Source organism: Barbus barbus (assembly GCF_936440315.1).
Source record: "Barbus barbus genome assembly, chromosome: 2".
NCBI classification, from domain to species: domain Eukaryota; kingdom Metazoa; phylum Chordata; class Actinopteri; order Cypriniformes; family Cyprinidae; genus Barbus; species Barbus barbus.
This window is the reverse complement of record NC_136730.1, coordinates 39239055-39254838: the sequence shown is the minus strand read 5'-3', so window position 1 is coordinate 39254838 and position 15784 is coordinate 39239055. Positions and strand designations below refer to the sequence as shown.

Below are 15784 nucleotides of genomic sequence, written 5' to 3'. Positions count from 1 at the left end.
TGGAAACCCTAAGATCCTGGAATCAAACCTCACAAGGGATGACGCATGAATTGTAGAGTTACTGAGTTCCAGCCTGTTCTTAAGCAGTGTGCACTGAATGTTCTGAAAACACCGTGCCTGCAGTAAACTATACTAGGTGTATCTGTTTTTTTTATTATTTGGTTGAAAGCATCTGCTAAAAATAACAAAAAAACATCTGTGTGCAGCTTTTAAGCAGAAGGACCATACTTTAAATCTGTGCTTCTCAATGCCAGGAGGGAAATTGAATACCTTCGGCTGATTGCCTCTTTGTCCTGATAAATGTATTATTGCACTGCTCATTTGTTGGAAAAAAGAAGTAGATTTTTACTCCGTGTTCCTTTGTCGTTATTGGTTTAGAAAAAGATGTTCTCTGTTTCTGTGTAAGACAGTCCCACTTGCAAATACTTACATGTAAATCGTTTTATAGTTTCTGTAATCTGTAAAGTACTGTATGCAAATATACACTGCTGTTCTTAAATAAGTTTGCCATGCTCAACAAAGCTGCATTTATTTGATCAAAGTACAGTAAACCAGTAATATTGTGAAATATTTTTACAATTTAAAATGTTTTCAGTTTTAATATATTTTATAATTTAATTAAATTTTTGTGATTGCAAAGCTGAATTTTCAGCAGCCATTACTCCAGTCTTCAGTTTTAAGTTCTTTCATGCTAATTTGGAGCAACATGTCTTCTTAATATCAATGATGAAATACTGTTTGGGAAAAAATATAATTTGATATACTAAAAAATACTGTTGAATACTATTTTCATTTTATTTTATTTCATTTTATTCTTTAATGTCTAGAAAGTACAAAAGAGCATCATTAACTAATCTGAATTTTGAAATGTTAATTTTCTTTATAACAATGTGAAAGTGTTTACTGTCATCGCTGATTAGTTTAATGTGTCCTTGCTGAAGAAAAAACAAATAATAATTAAAACACCCCAAAAACAGCAAATTTAACATCTTTTCTCCCATAGAAATTAGCTATAATAGGATTTGTTTGGTGGGTAGTAGCTCTCTTGTCCCATGTTTCTGTGTGCCCTTGTTCAGACTAAAAACACCCAAAATCGCAGCACTTAAACCAACAGAGCAACATTGAAAGCACCACAGAGCCACAGTGTTTACCATATACTGGAAAATCAGCCTATGAGTGGTTTACTTATAGTTGTGAAGTACGCTGGTAATAGAATAGTGTTTAACATAAATACACATTTCAAAGGCCAGAAATCTGCCACACCCTATGTAAAATGTAAGAAAATGTCTATTACATTCTCTGAGTACAGAGACAGATGTATGTCTGTTTTTGTAAGAAGCGTATGATAACTTAATATTACTCATTTTATTTATTTTTGGTTTGAAGATCACAGTTAGCATCATGATTTTGTTATTGTAAAGTCATTTTCAAATACCATTATCACTTCTGTCTATATAATTTTATCTCTCTATTTATTTTGAATAAAATGTCCACAGATATTCACTTAAAATTATCTTATATAATCTACTAATGCAAATTAGTCTCTTATAAAAATATACAGATGCATGTCATATTTTTTTTTTCTTTCCCCAGCTCCAAAAAGCTCAGCAGGGAAATGAGAGACCAAAGGACGCAAAACTGTGGCCGTATTTCCAGGATGGCCTAAGGAGGATAGATTATGTACTCACCTACCACGTTCAGAAGCCCCAGAGCACCCACAAACAGTCACCCAAGTCCTGTTTGTGTTGCGGATTCAGACGTGAACGGAAAAAGTCACCTGCTCATGAGGACCCCGAACTCACAGCCCAGGAGCAGAGGCTGGATTACCATGAGGACGACCAGCGCCTCCGCAGGGAGGAGTTTGAGGAGAACCTGCGAGAAATGGGCCTTGAGATGGAGAAAGAGGAAGGGGTGAGTCCCACTGTGTTTTCAGTTACAGTGGGTCCATGAAAATCTGGGATTCGTAATCTAATTTAACATAAAATGAGTAATTTTTCAATATCTAAATTTTTTAATTTGTGACATTTAACCATCTGAAAAACTCATATGGTTAATGTCAGATGTTCTTGCTTCCACTGAAGCTTAAAATACTCTTTGGCTTCTTCTCAAATTATACTGGAAAATCACAATATGTTCGTTTTAGCTTTTTGCTAAAATTGTCGTTTGGTTAAAAAAAAAAATAAGGACAGTGTTTAATTATTTTTTTATTTAATTAATTTTTTATTTAGGGCATCCAAATCCTACATATTTATTTGAATGAGGAAATCCTAAATTCTCAAAAACTGCTTGATACACTCACATTTAAATGACTAAAAATTATTAAATTATTAAAATAATAATCTGACATTAAACCTAGTACTATAAATGTTGTTTCTGCTGCTTAAATACTAGCCAGTGTGTATGTGCTGTCCTGTGCGCAAATCCTAAATCCACATCCTATGGTTCTTTTATTTAGAAGATGGGTATTATTCCGCCATATTGCATGTTGCATTTTTTTCATTCATAAATAATGAGTACACCATCTTTGAACATCTAAAAGTTAAAAGCAAGAACTGTAACTATAAAGGTAACTATAACGATAACTGTAATGATAACTATAACAATAACTATATTACTGTACACACCAACCCCTACAGTTATGTCATCTGCTGCTTTAAATGCTCGAGCTCTTTAAAGCCGTAAAGATTCTGATTGGCTGTCAAAGTTTTTATTGTTCATCAGCTGGAAAAAATGCTCTGAAAGTGATTCCGACGATATTGTTTCTTTGTGTCCTTACTGCTGTAGTTGGGCTTTGGGCTATTCTTTTAAATTTGAAATGATTTTGTGTGACCAGACCAAGTCTGTGATTGAATTAGAAAACTGGAAATAGAAGGATTTTTGAACCATGGGGTATATTTCAAAAACTAGGAGACATTAGCCGATTTCACACATGCACCTAGTAAATTTAATCTTTATCTTTCTTTACTGGTGAATAACACGTAATTTCATTTACATTTATGGATTTTGCATAAAGATTTTACTTCTCCGCTAGCTAGCTTGTTTCCCAATCTAGATTTGAAATAATTCTCCCTTTGTATACTATGTGTATTGCTTGCTCTGTGATGAATTGTTTATGTTCCTCTATTGTAAGTCTCTTTGGATAAAAGCGCCAGCTAAATGCTTAAATGTAGTAGTAATTTTTACAACTTCTAATCCTGGTATTTCTCAAAAGGCCCTGTTCATACATGTACTCTAACAGTAATTCATCAGTCATTTACCAGAAAATATTACGTGTGAAAGCGCCTACTGTGATGTGCCTTTTTGTAAGTTTCTGTCGCCAAGGCTATAATTTCAGCTGGATTTCTGCCACTGCGAATGATACCGTCCACCCACTGAGAGACGCAACCATGCACATCAACTCGAGCAATGAAACTTATGAATTGGCTTGTTAGCAGCTCTTTGCCAGCATTGGACCAAACTTCATGTAGATTTTTAACAGTCTGGATGCGTGAGACTATCGTCTTCATGAAAATGAAATTCAAAGACCAGACCGCTCAAATGGCAATATGCTTGATACATTACTTTGATCCTAAATTATTTGTATTAACCTCGCTAGCTTTTTAAATGAATTTAGGTTTGAGTGATTCACTTATAAAGCAGCAAAATCATTCCCTGTTGTTGACCCAGTTTTGAAACACTTCATTGGTGTGGAGGACTACACTAATAATGTTATTTGTCAGGTGTCTTCTCAGTGATATTTTATTTTAAGTTTATTTTGGGAGAAGACTGTGGAAACACTAGGCCGGCTTGTAGAAAGCATTTTATTACATGTTATTGATGTTAAAGAGCTGTCACCCTTAGGATAAATGAATTTATTTCTCTAAATTGTACCCCAGTCCCACCAACGCTGTAATTGCTTGATTGTTGGCAATCATAAAACAAGTTCACATTTACTTTACTGTGTAATGCTGCTAATTTGCAGTTTAATTATAATTAGCGGCTTGTCTTTCGAGCTTAACTTCTATAAACCCATGTCATATGCTTTGATATTTGCAGATTACAGGGATTTAACTTTCTCCATTACGCTGGATGTTCTCACAGACAGCTCATCCAGAATTAGTTGAAGAGGTCTTAGTGGAATAATCATCAACAAAGTGAAGTGTTTATCGTGTAGAGGAGAATAAACTGAAGTATTGGTCTAAAGGACTAAGATTTGCAGCTCTCTGAAAAAGTATGGAGAATTGCTTCCTGAATATAATAATTTGGGTTCACTTTAATATTCGGATTATTGTTTATAATTTCATGTCACACAGGGTCTTATATCATGACATTTTTAGCTACCTCTCTTTCTAAATTGAATTATATCACATGAATATTATTGCTGAACTTTAAAGAATCATATTATTTCACCTCTGACTCAAATTTGTGCCAGAAACAATATTTTTTTCTGAATCGCTGTGTTTTTTCCCATAACTCTTGAGCTTGGCAAGGCCAATGTGAATGAAAACATCTAATGAAATACTGATAAGACTATAAGGAAAACTTGCTCTGTTTGAATCACGTTTTCAAAAATGATGTCACTCCCCGAAACAAAAATGAAACCATTGGATTTAGAGAGGAAAAAAAAATAAAAAATCTGTTATTTTGTTTTATACACTGAAGAAACACTAGCAAGACACGCACAACAAAAATGGTGGCATGTTAAGATTAAATTTTGTATTTAATTGGGGTTGAATTAGACTTGTAAATACTTGTATATAATGTAGTCTAAGAGCAGAAATACCTGTTTGCGTTGTTCTTCACTGAAAACAGTGGCTGGGATTGAACAGACTGGGTCAGACCTTGTGTGTGGGATGTGAGTTATAACAAGAGTGGGTCATTTGAAGCAAATCTTACATAACCCTCTTTTCAGCTTCAGAAAGCCAAGAGAGAAGCCCTTCTCTTCACAGCTGAGATTTTTTTTCTTCAATTCTGTGAATTTCTCTCAAAAGGTCCTTCGTGAAGAAGAAAACCTATAGTGTGTTAAACCCTTGAAAAGAGATCTTGTCCATTTCTTGGATAGTTTATGAATGGTTTGCATGTTTATCTTTCAGAATACTGTGTATGAGCGATGTTGATAGTGGTTCTTAGCAATCATAAGCATCACTATTAATATCACTCATACTTTAGAGTTTGAACAAACCTTGATGGTTTTTATATTAACTGCATAAGTCTCACACCATTTGATGAACGTGTGAATGATATCTACTTTAAAATTGTGAATCTTGTTGAAAAGAGGTGTGCTATTATTTTTATGCGAATATTGTCTACCATATATTTAATGGTGTGGAATAACACTGTTTTTGATCATGGACGTTAAAATGTTATGGTTACCCACATTCTTCAAAATAACTTTTATGTTCAACGGAAGAAGGAAACTCAATTAGGTTTAAAACAACTTTTTTTGGGGGTGAACTATGCCTTTAATGTTAATAAAGATTTTTAGCTTTGCCCACTTTGGCCTAAATATCTGTCATTCTTTTTTATTTTATTTTTTACCTTGCGAGGATTTGTTTTTAAAATAGGGAATTTAGTTTGGCTGTACTTCCAAAATAGTAAAACCAACATGACAAAGAATCGTGATAAAATAGTGAATTGTGGTTTTCCAGAAAAAAATCGTGATATGATATTTTTGCCATATCGCCCACCCCTTCGTACAATAAAACAGGCAAAACATTCCATAGATTTAGATGGATTCGGGATGGCCCAACCCATATGTAGGTGCCAGAATACCATAGAGACTTGGGGGTGGGCTTTTTAACTTGGGCCAGTTAGCAACCACGCAGTTTTGCCAGTGCAAACACCACTCACGTTTTCTTCATGAAGCAAAAAGCCGGTGATATGTGCTCTAACATGATCTGCAATATCACCGTTCTTCCCTCATAGTGATTTTAATTCTGAGAACACAGCAGCGTGCTGTTCGTATGCTGAGGCCATGTTTCTTTATCTTTGTTTTTCAGACTAAACTACCAGGTGTGGGATTCTTGAAGATCCATGCTCCTTGGGAAGTTCTTTGTCGAGAAGCAGAGTTTATGAAGCTCAAAATGCCAACAAAAAAGGTATATTTTCTTGAGCCTTATCAAGTGATAAAGGGAATCTGAGTGCTCTACACAAACATGATGTGCTTTGTTGTGCTATCATGTCATTTTCAGAAATATGAAGTCAGTCAGGGAAGCAGCATTGTAGAGAAGGTCAACATGTTTATGCAGAAAGTCACTGCACCCTTGCAACCTAAAGTTGGGGAAAACCAGACGGAAAACGAGAAACACCTCTCCTATCCGTTCTCACGAGAAAAGCAGCATCTGTAAGTCATTCACTGCCACACTAAGCTCATGTTTAAGATGACTGCTGACCTCATAGGCATTTTCATTCATTGACCACAATAATTGATTGTGCATTGATCACGCATGATTTTCCCAAATGCTAGTTTTAATATAGAAAACAATATGTGATTGTTATACATGTTTAAATTTATGGTCAAGTTAAAGTAGTGAAATATGAAGGATGCTCATTAATAATCCTCTAAAAGGCAGTGTGTTGTAAATGCGCCTTTGGTTTTTATTGCCCCATGGAATGTTATTGCCTGTAAAATTGAAAAGGGAGGCACAAAACAGTCAATGAAATGACCCTTCATTTCTTTTCACAGCTTTGATTTATCAGATAGAAATTCCTTCTTTGACAGCAAAACCAGGAGCTCAATAGTAAGTACCAGTCCCCTTAGAAAACTGTTTTGCCTACCTTGTCAGGGACGATTTAAGACCCAATGTAATTTATCCCCTGATTTGATTACCAAAGAGCCTGTGTTGCTCCACACCAAAATGTCAGTGACGTCAAAGTTGTTCTTTTTGTGGACAATAATTTCAGTCACTTGATCTGTCAGCTGCCTCTTACAATGCTGTCCAACCTCAGATTGATTTTCTCAGCAGGGTTTATTTATTTACTTTGGCTATTTAAGTCTCCTAAAGGTATCCTGTGATATTTAGAACTTTCGTTGTCTATTGTTTAATGCCATTTTAATTATATTTTGAGTCTAGTATTATCAATCAGGAATTCTATTCATAATCATCTTTATTATAATCATCCTTATAAATCTATTTATAATCATCAACAGGTGTATGAGATCTTAAAACGAACAAAATGCACAAGGGCTAAGTATATCATGGGTAAGTCTCATCTTCTTATTTTTACTTGACAAACTGGTGCAAATGAACCTGAATTCTATCCAACAATGTTGTTGAATTGAAATGTTACCAAAAATCAATGGTAACCCTTTATTTTAAGGTCTGTTACACATTACATGTACTTACTAGTCAAGTCAAGTCTGCTTTATTGTCAATTCTTCCACATGTACAGCACATACATACAGAGAATTGAAATTGCGTTACCCTCAGACCCTTGGTGTAAACAGTTAACATTAAACACGTTCAAATACAGATAATACGGTTTAAACATATGTACATACAACTCTATAGCTATACAAGTAAGGACATTGTAGAAAAAAAATAAAGAAATAGATAAAGTGGCATAAGGCGCATGGCAGATAGTGCAAACCAGTTAAATAAAAACAAAACTGTGCAGATATATTTGTAGTGCAAAAAGAGCTTATCAATCTGAGAACATTGTAGAAAAATAAAAATAAAAAAAGATAGATAAAGTGACATAAGGCACATGGCAGAATAGATGGAGTGCAAACCAGTTAAATAAACCAAAACTGTGCAGATATATGTGTAGTGCAAGAAGAGCTTGTCAGTCTGAGGACATTGTAGAAAAATAAAAAAGATAGATAAAGTGACATAGGGCACATGGCAGAATAGATAGAGTGCAAACCAGAAAGAATTTTAGTTATTTACTAAAGAAATAACAGTAAATTATGCAAGTTACTAACAGTAAATCAAGCCCTAATTCTAACCCTATATTAATTATATGTTGTTAATGAATATTACTTTATTGTTTAATTACACTGTAACAAGGACACCTTAAAATAAAGTGTAACCAAATCATGCCATAACTAAGGTATTGCTCTCTTGCAGTTGAAGCACTTACAGTAGTCTACAGTTATAAATGTGCACAAATATTGAGCAAGCAACTCACACATAACCCAGCCCCTAATATCCAAGGACAGTGGTTGCTTGAATAGATTGGTGATTCATGAGTATGCTTTAGGGCTTTTCACACTGTGCTTAACCCTGGGTTGTCATTGCTCTAAACCTCACTTTTAACCCTGGGTAAAAGTATGTTTCTCACTTTAGCGCTGCTTTTACCTAAGGCATGGTTTGTGCAATGTGAAATGATGCAGTAATAGAATGTTTTGCATGCATGCTTAACTGACAGCCAAATGTGTGCATATTCACATCATTTTGACAGTCACGGGAACAATGCGCATTGTATAAACAGTCGTTGGTGATGGAAATGGTGATGGAAAACATGAATTGGAGTAAAGATGAGACAGTTTTATTCTTACTTTTACTGTCCACTGAAAAGTCTATTCGGGAAAAACTTGATATACAGTCTGCAGTGTGTAATACGAAGATGCTAGAGCCATTATGTAGACTGGTCACATGCTGGTATTGCTCATCCAATCAATGACACTGACATCGCAAACATTAGGTTTAGGTATGCACAGTGTGAAACCCAGGATTCAGTTTACCTGGGGTTTAGAATGACCAAGGGTTAACTATTTCAAGTGTGAAAAGTGTTTCAAGTCTTTTGTGTTTAATAACACAACAATTAGCAATTGACTCAATTTTATGTTCACAGGAATCCGCAGTCTGCTGGGCAGTGGTGTCTACACAGAGGCCTACCCCTTGCATGATGTGGGTAACATCATATTTTGTTATATTTTATGTGAACAAACATCCTTTCAGTTCTTTCCAATTGATTGTTCTATTGCTTTAAGTTAATTTGATTACTTTAATTACAGGGTGATATTGATGGCGTAAACGCTGAAACAAATGACAGAAAGGTAAAAGACATTAAAATGCATACTCTTATGTTAGACTTCAGATATTTTAATCTCACACTGATTTTTGTGAAACATTTATACATTAGTCTACATTCACACTGCAAGCTTTAGTGCTCAATTCAGTATTTTGTTTTTGTTTTTTGTTTTTTGCTCAGGTTTTACTTCTTTATTTTTTTTGGCTGTTCACTTTGTTTTGATACGAGATTTGAGTGTGAACAAGTCATGGTTTTGAACTGACACGCATAAGCAAAAGAAAAATAACAAAGATGGCATGCAGCATGCTGTCATCAGAAAGCCACTGAAGTCTATGTTTATGCATTCATTTATAAGGTAATATGTTGTGGACACCTGAAAAGTTGGGCACATGTGAAAAGGAGGACAAACACAAGAATGAGGAGCTAATTAAATATTTACAATATGATCCCTTACATTTAGTGTGTATAGGAAAATGTTAGGGAAAAAAAGATTTGAGTCATGCAAAAAAATGGATTTGGCATGCTTTTTCTTGCAGTACGAATGTAGAATATATTACTGTGGCCGAGAGAGCTCAACGCACAGCAAATAGAAAAAAACACTTGCAAATTAAGAAAACAACTTAATTTGACAACACACGCGCTGCAAATGCTCACAACACAACCAAATAAAGAAATGCACTGCAAATACTCACAACACAACCAAATAAAGAAACGTGCTGCAAATAAAATTCTTTATTTGGTTGTGTTGTGAGCATTTGCAATGCGTCTCTTTATTGGTTTGTGTTGTGCAGCACCTGCTGTCAAACTGTTGATGATTTTTTCTTGATTTGCTGGTGCTTTTTCTATTTGCAAGTGTTTTCTGAAGTTGCAGAGCATCAAGCTCTTTTTGGCTACTGTAACATATATATAAAAATATTAGTTATAATTTAAACAATGTATTTATAATGTTACAAAATATTTTTACTTTAAATCAATGTTACATACTATATATATTAAGGAAAATTAAGAAAAAAGTATATTAATATAAATAATATATTTTAATTCATTTTAGTATTATGGTTAATTTTATATCTTTCTTCATTCTTTTTGTGACCGATTTCTCAGTATTTACAACCCAAATTCTGGAAATGTTGGGACGTTTTTTAAAATTTGAATAAAATGAAAATTAAAAGACTTTCAAATCACATGAGACAATATTTTATTCATAATAGAACGTACAGAACATAACATTTTTAAACTGAGAAATTTTACACTTTTATCCACTAAATGGATTTCAAATTTGATACCTGCTACAGGTCTCAAAAAAGTTGGCAGGGGGGGCAACAAAGGGCTGAAAAAGCAAGCCATTTTGAAAGGTTTCAGTTGGGAGAACATCTAGCAACTAAGTAACTTAATTGACATCAGGTCTGTAACATGATATAAAAGGGATGTCTTAGAGAGGCAGAGTCTCTCAGAAGCAAAGATGGGCTGAGGCTCTCCAATCTGTGAAAGAGTGCATAAAACGATTGTGGAATACTTTAAAAACAGCGTTCCTCAACGTCAAATTGCAAAGGCTTTGCAAATCTCATCATCTACAGTACATAACATCATCAAAAGATTCAGAGAAACTGGAGAAATCTCTGTGCATAAGGGACAAGGCCGAAGACCTTTGTTGGATGCCTCAGATGACACTGCATCACTCATCGGCATGATTCTGTCATTGACATTACTAAATGGGCCCAGGAATACTTCCAGAAACCACTGTCGGTAAACACAATCTGCCGTGCCATCTGCAGATGCCAACTAAAGCTCTATCATGCAAAAAGGAAGCCATTTGTGAACATAGTCCAGAGGCGCTGTCATGTCCTGTGGGCCAAGGCTCATTTAAAATGGACTGTTTGAAAGTGGAAAAGTGTAGTATGGTCAGACGAGTCCAAATTTGACATTCTTGTTGGAAATCACGGACGCCGTGTCCTCCGGGCTAAAGAAGAGTGAGACCTTCCAGTTTGTTATCAGCATTCAGTTCAAAAGCCAGCATCTCTGATGGTACGGGGGTGCATAAGTGCATACGGTATGGGCAGCTTGCATGTTTTGGAAGGCGCTATGAATGCTGAAAGGTATATAAAGGTTTTAGAGCAATATATGCTCCCCTCTAGATGATGTCTTTTTCAGGGAAGGCCTTGTGTATTTCAGCAGGACAATGCAAAACCACATACCGCAGCTATTACAACAGCATGGCTTCGTAGTAGAACATTCCGGGTGCTGAATTGGCCTGCCTGCAGTCCAGATCTTTCACCTATAGAGACCATTTGGCGCATCATTAAATGAACCATTCATCAAAGGCGACCACAAACTCTTCAGCAGCTGGAAACCTATATCAGGAAAGAAAGGGACCAAATTCCAAAACCAGAAAAAACTCTAGAAACTCATAACCTCGATGCTCAGATATCTTCAAACTGTTTTGAAAAGAAGAGGAGATGCTACACCATGGTAAACATGCCCCTGTCACAACTATTTTGAGACCTGTAGCAGGCATCAAAAAAATTATGCTGAAATGAGCTCATTTTGTGCATACAATTTTAAAATTTCTCAGTTTAAACAGGTGTTATGTTATCTACGTTCTATTGTGAATAAAATATTGGCTTATGTGATTTGAAATTCTTTTAGATTTGTGTTAGAAGTGTTAGACAATACACAACAGCTGCCTTTGTACCTTGGGTGATAGGAGATAATGAAGGCATAAATCAGAGATTTGCAAAGCCAGAAAGGTGCCTGCAGTAGGATTTCCAGCATTCAGATGGGAACAATCAATAGGCTATATAAAGTGATAAATTCCTCCATTCAGGTCTGTATTCTGTGTAGAGAAAAGAGTTGTTATTATTAAATCCTCTCTACAGCTGTTCTCTTAAACTGTTTAGCATTTTTTATCAATACATTTAAATTCCCTTGAATATTTCTTGAACCCTGTTTTACCTGTTTAGACACAAGAATCTGGTAATTGAATCTCATATCGTCTACTTAAGATATAATTAAACCCTATAAACGGGCTGCAGAGTCTCAAGACCTAGCTTGTGTAGAGGAGACCTGGTGAGACTCTGGACTTGCCTGCAGCAAGCTCAGAATAATTGTCAGGTCACCAAGGCAACAGGATCATTTCCCAATCCAGCCATCTGTGAGCAGCACTCGTGCAGGCTTACTGTTGAGTCGTAGTGGGTAGTGTGGCCCTTCTCAAAATAATGTATAACAGTTATTTTCAAGAACTTAAAAAGAGTAAATGGTATATACGTACATCAAGTGGTTTTGTATCATAGGTTACTAAAAATACTAAGCAGCACAACTATTTCCAACTGTGATAATAAATCAGCATATTAGTATGATTTCTGAAGGATCTTGTGACATTGAAGACTGGAATAATGGCTGATGAGTTTTTTTTTTCTCATGCATCAAGCAAGTAAGACTAAGCTGTCGTTTAAAAAAAGGGCAGGTAGCTCCATTTGTTAATCCATCCATTAATTGAATTGATTAAATTTATTTAATTGAGTTGTGTGATCACTGCTTGTTTACTTGATGATTAATCCATCCATTTCATCCATTCAATGTGATTTGTAGATATGTAGAAATCATACACTTATGCCGTTCTTTATACACCAAGCTCAAGAGAAAGAAAACAGACCCTGCTTCTCAGACTTAATCTGGTGGATTCACTATTGAATGTTGTTATTAGAGGGTTGTGTATTATTTTATGTCATATTTCACAATGTTTTGACCTTCCCTGCCTTGCTTTCTCTGACAAAACGCTTCTTTTTTGACTTAAGTGTGTTCTGGTGATTGGAGATCTCCGTGCAGCTATGTTGTAAATCTGCCTTCACTTACTCCTATACCTGTTGTACATTACATCCCCAGGAGCACCGAACTGAAGTCATTACATTCAAAATTACTAACATGATGGTAGAGAGAGGCTTCATTTGTCCTTTTCATCAGTGTTCAATGGAATAATCAGTTATTTTTCCATTTTCATTAAACTCCAAAGTGCACTCAGTGTGTATTTCAGCCATGCTGTATGAATGGATGTTCCAGGCTGTATGTAATTTTAGTTCTGTCTTTGCAGATCTTGTATGAACAGTGGGCGAGTTACAGCATATTCTACAAGTACCAGCCCATCGGACTGGTCAGGTATTATACTGACAATAAATGCACTGCCAGAGACAAATGTTTGCCCTGGAATTATGAACTAGCAAGAGGGGAGATTTTAGAAATACCTTACTGATACACATTATGAAGGAGTCAGATTGTCAAAAGCCCTATTCAGACAGGATTTGTTTAAAGGACACAGTGTAGTTGTGGATAATGTTTATCATCAGTTCATAAAGGGTGAGCGTTGTCTAAAGTTTGATAATGTCTGATGATTTAAAACATCTACTGTGCCCTCCAAAAGTATTGGAACAGTTAAGACAAAATTGCTCTGTTGGCTGTAGAGTCAAGACATATACAAATATGATTAAAAGATGAATATGAGACAAAACTACAGAATGTCACATTTTATTATTAGCCGTTTCAACACATAGATGTTTTACCAGCTAAGAAGATCAGCACTTTTAGAGTTTCATCCCTCTATCTGATGTGAGCATAAGTATTGCCTCACAGGGCTTTCTAAGTGATCTGCTGTGTCCTGTTGCATTAATTCTTCAGATATTAAAAGCAGTGAATGTGTTGTATCAGTTATATCCATTACTTCTGCATTCTGAATACTGCAAGCAATTTGGATGCTAAAAGAAAAGAGGAAGTCAATTAGAGCTATAGCAAAAACAAAGGGCATGGAGAAGTTAAGAGTTTGGAAACCACCAGCAACCAACAACGACCTGATCGGCTGAGAAAACAACAGTAGTTGATGACAGACAAATCATAAAAGCTGTGAAAATTAACCCTAAAAGACGTGTCTGTAAAATCACCAACAACTTCCAGAAAGCTGGGGTGATTCTCTGACAATCTACTGTCCTCAGGAGACTTTGACACAGAATTACAGATGCTACACAGCAAGATGCAAACCTCTGACCAGCACCAAAAATAGAAAGGCAAGATTAGAGTTTGCAAAAAAGCACAGTTTTGGAACTGTGTTTATGGACCAATGAGACAAAGATGAACCTTTATCTAAGTGATGGGAAAGCAAAATTGTGGAGAAAAAAAGGGAACTGCAAATGATCCCAAGCATACAGCCTCATCTGTAAAGCATGGTGGAGGTGGCCAGAGGAGAACTGGCCCCCCGACTGAGCCTGGTTTCTCCCAAGGTTTTTTTCTCCATTCTGTCACCGATGGAGTTTTGGTTCCTTGCCGCTGTCGCCTCTGGTTTGCACAGTTGGGGACACTTAATTTCCAGCGATATCGTCGACCTGATTGCAAAGACACTATTTAAACTGAACTGAGCTGGATGATGACATCACTGAATTCAATAATGAAATGCCTTTAACTGAAAATCTTTTTTTAATCTTTTCATTTTACATTATTGACACACTATTTTCATTTTTTGATATTGTGCAGTTGCTTTGACACAATTTAGCGCTATATAAATAAAGGTGACTTGACTAGACTTGGTGTCATGGCATGGGCATGCATGGCTGTCTCTGGATCAGGCCCTCTCAACTTTACTGATGACTTAATGTATGATGACAGTAGCAGAATGAATTTGTAAGGGTACAAAACCATCTTGCCTACCAATATTCAAGAAAATGCCACCAGATTCATTGGGAAGTGCTTCATATTGCATCAGGACCATGACCCAAAACACCCTGCCAGTTCAGTCAAGGAATTTATGAGAGCAAAGAAATGGAAATCTTAGATTGCCCAAGTCAATCTCCAGATTTAAATCTGATTGAACATGAATTTCACCAGCTGAAGAGGAGAGTAAAGGCAGAAACTCCCCAAAACAAGCAACAATTGGAATTGGCTGCATTAAAGGCTGGGAAAAGTATTTCAAAGGATGAGACCAAGAGTCTGGTGATGTCTATGGGTCACAGACTCACTGCTGTGATTGTGCGCAAGGGATCTGAAACTAAATAATAGCTTTTAATCTTTTATATCTGCCTTATGTTCAACTGTCCCAATACTTATGCTCACATCAATGAGTGGGATGAACTTTAAAAGTGATGTTCTTTTTATTTGGTAAAACATGTATGTGTTGAAACGTCTAATAATAAAATGTCACATTCTGTAGTTGTCTCATATTCATCTTTTAATCATATTTGCAAATGTCTTGACTCCACAGCCAACAGAGCAATTTTGTCTTTACTGTTCCAATACTTATGGAGGGGACTGTATGTATGTGTGTGTATGTGTGTTATATATGTGTATATATATATATATATATATATATAAAACAAAATGACAAATGACAAAAGCACAACAAGATTATTAAAATGTTAAACTACAATTAAAGTGAAATGATAAAATATTAAAATAGAATTTAATTCAAAATATTGTCACACTATATCAAGATCTTAAAATAACACTAGTTTACTAGATTAATGTACTGCCATTATAATAATCGACTTATAGGATCGACGTCATTGACTTTACACTCATTTTTTTGTCTGAATTTATTCATTTATTAAAAAATACCTTAAAAATGCAATTCGTACATACAATAAATGAAGCAGACCTCTTCAATGATGAGCAAAAATAATGTAAAAAATGTCAAGGTAATAGTCTGGTAAATTTTTCTTTTTATTTTCATAGGGAAAAATATTATTAAAATAAAAGTGCTTCACTGTTGACTAATACTATTTAAAGTCATGTGGTGCAACCAACATGCAGAAAAAAATAAAACCTAAAACAGGAAATTATGTCATGGAGAAGG

At 35.4% G+C, this 15784-nt stretch overlaps 1 protein-coding gene across 2 annotated transcripts in view; it reads left to right on the top strand.

Moving 5' to 3' along the window:
• The window catches only part of LOC306888010 (anoctamin-1-like), a 49365-nt gene that overhangs the window by 10702 nt on the left and 22879 nt on the right, over window positions 1–15784 (top strand). For both annotated transcript variants that reach the window (XM_079446101.1, XM_079446102.1), the window contains exons 3-10: window positions 1594–1911; window positions 5979–6077; window positions 6171–6322; window positions 6665–6719; window positions 7130–7181; window positions 8776–8831; window positions 8939–8980; window positions 13043–13107. In XM_079446101.1, coding sequence (XP_079302227.1) covers window positions 1594–1911; window positions 5979–6077; window positions 6171–6322; window positions 6665–6719; window positions 7130–7181; window positions 8776–8831; window positions 8939–8980; window positions 13043–13107 — 839 coding nt within the window. The remainder of the gene's footprint in view (window positions 1–1593; window positions 1912–5978; window positions 6078–6170; window positions 6323–6664; window positions 6720–7129; window positions 7182–8775; window positions 8832–8938; window positions 8981–13042; window positions 13108–15784) is intronic.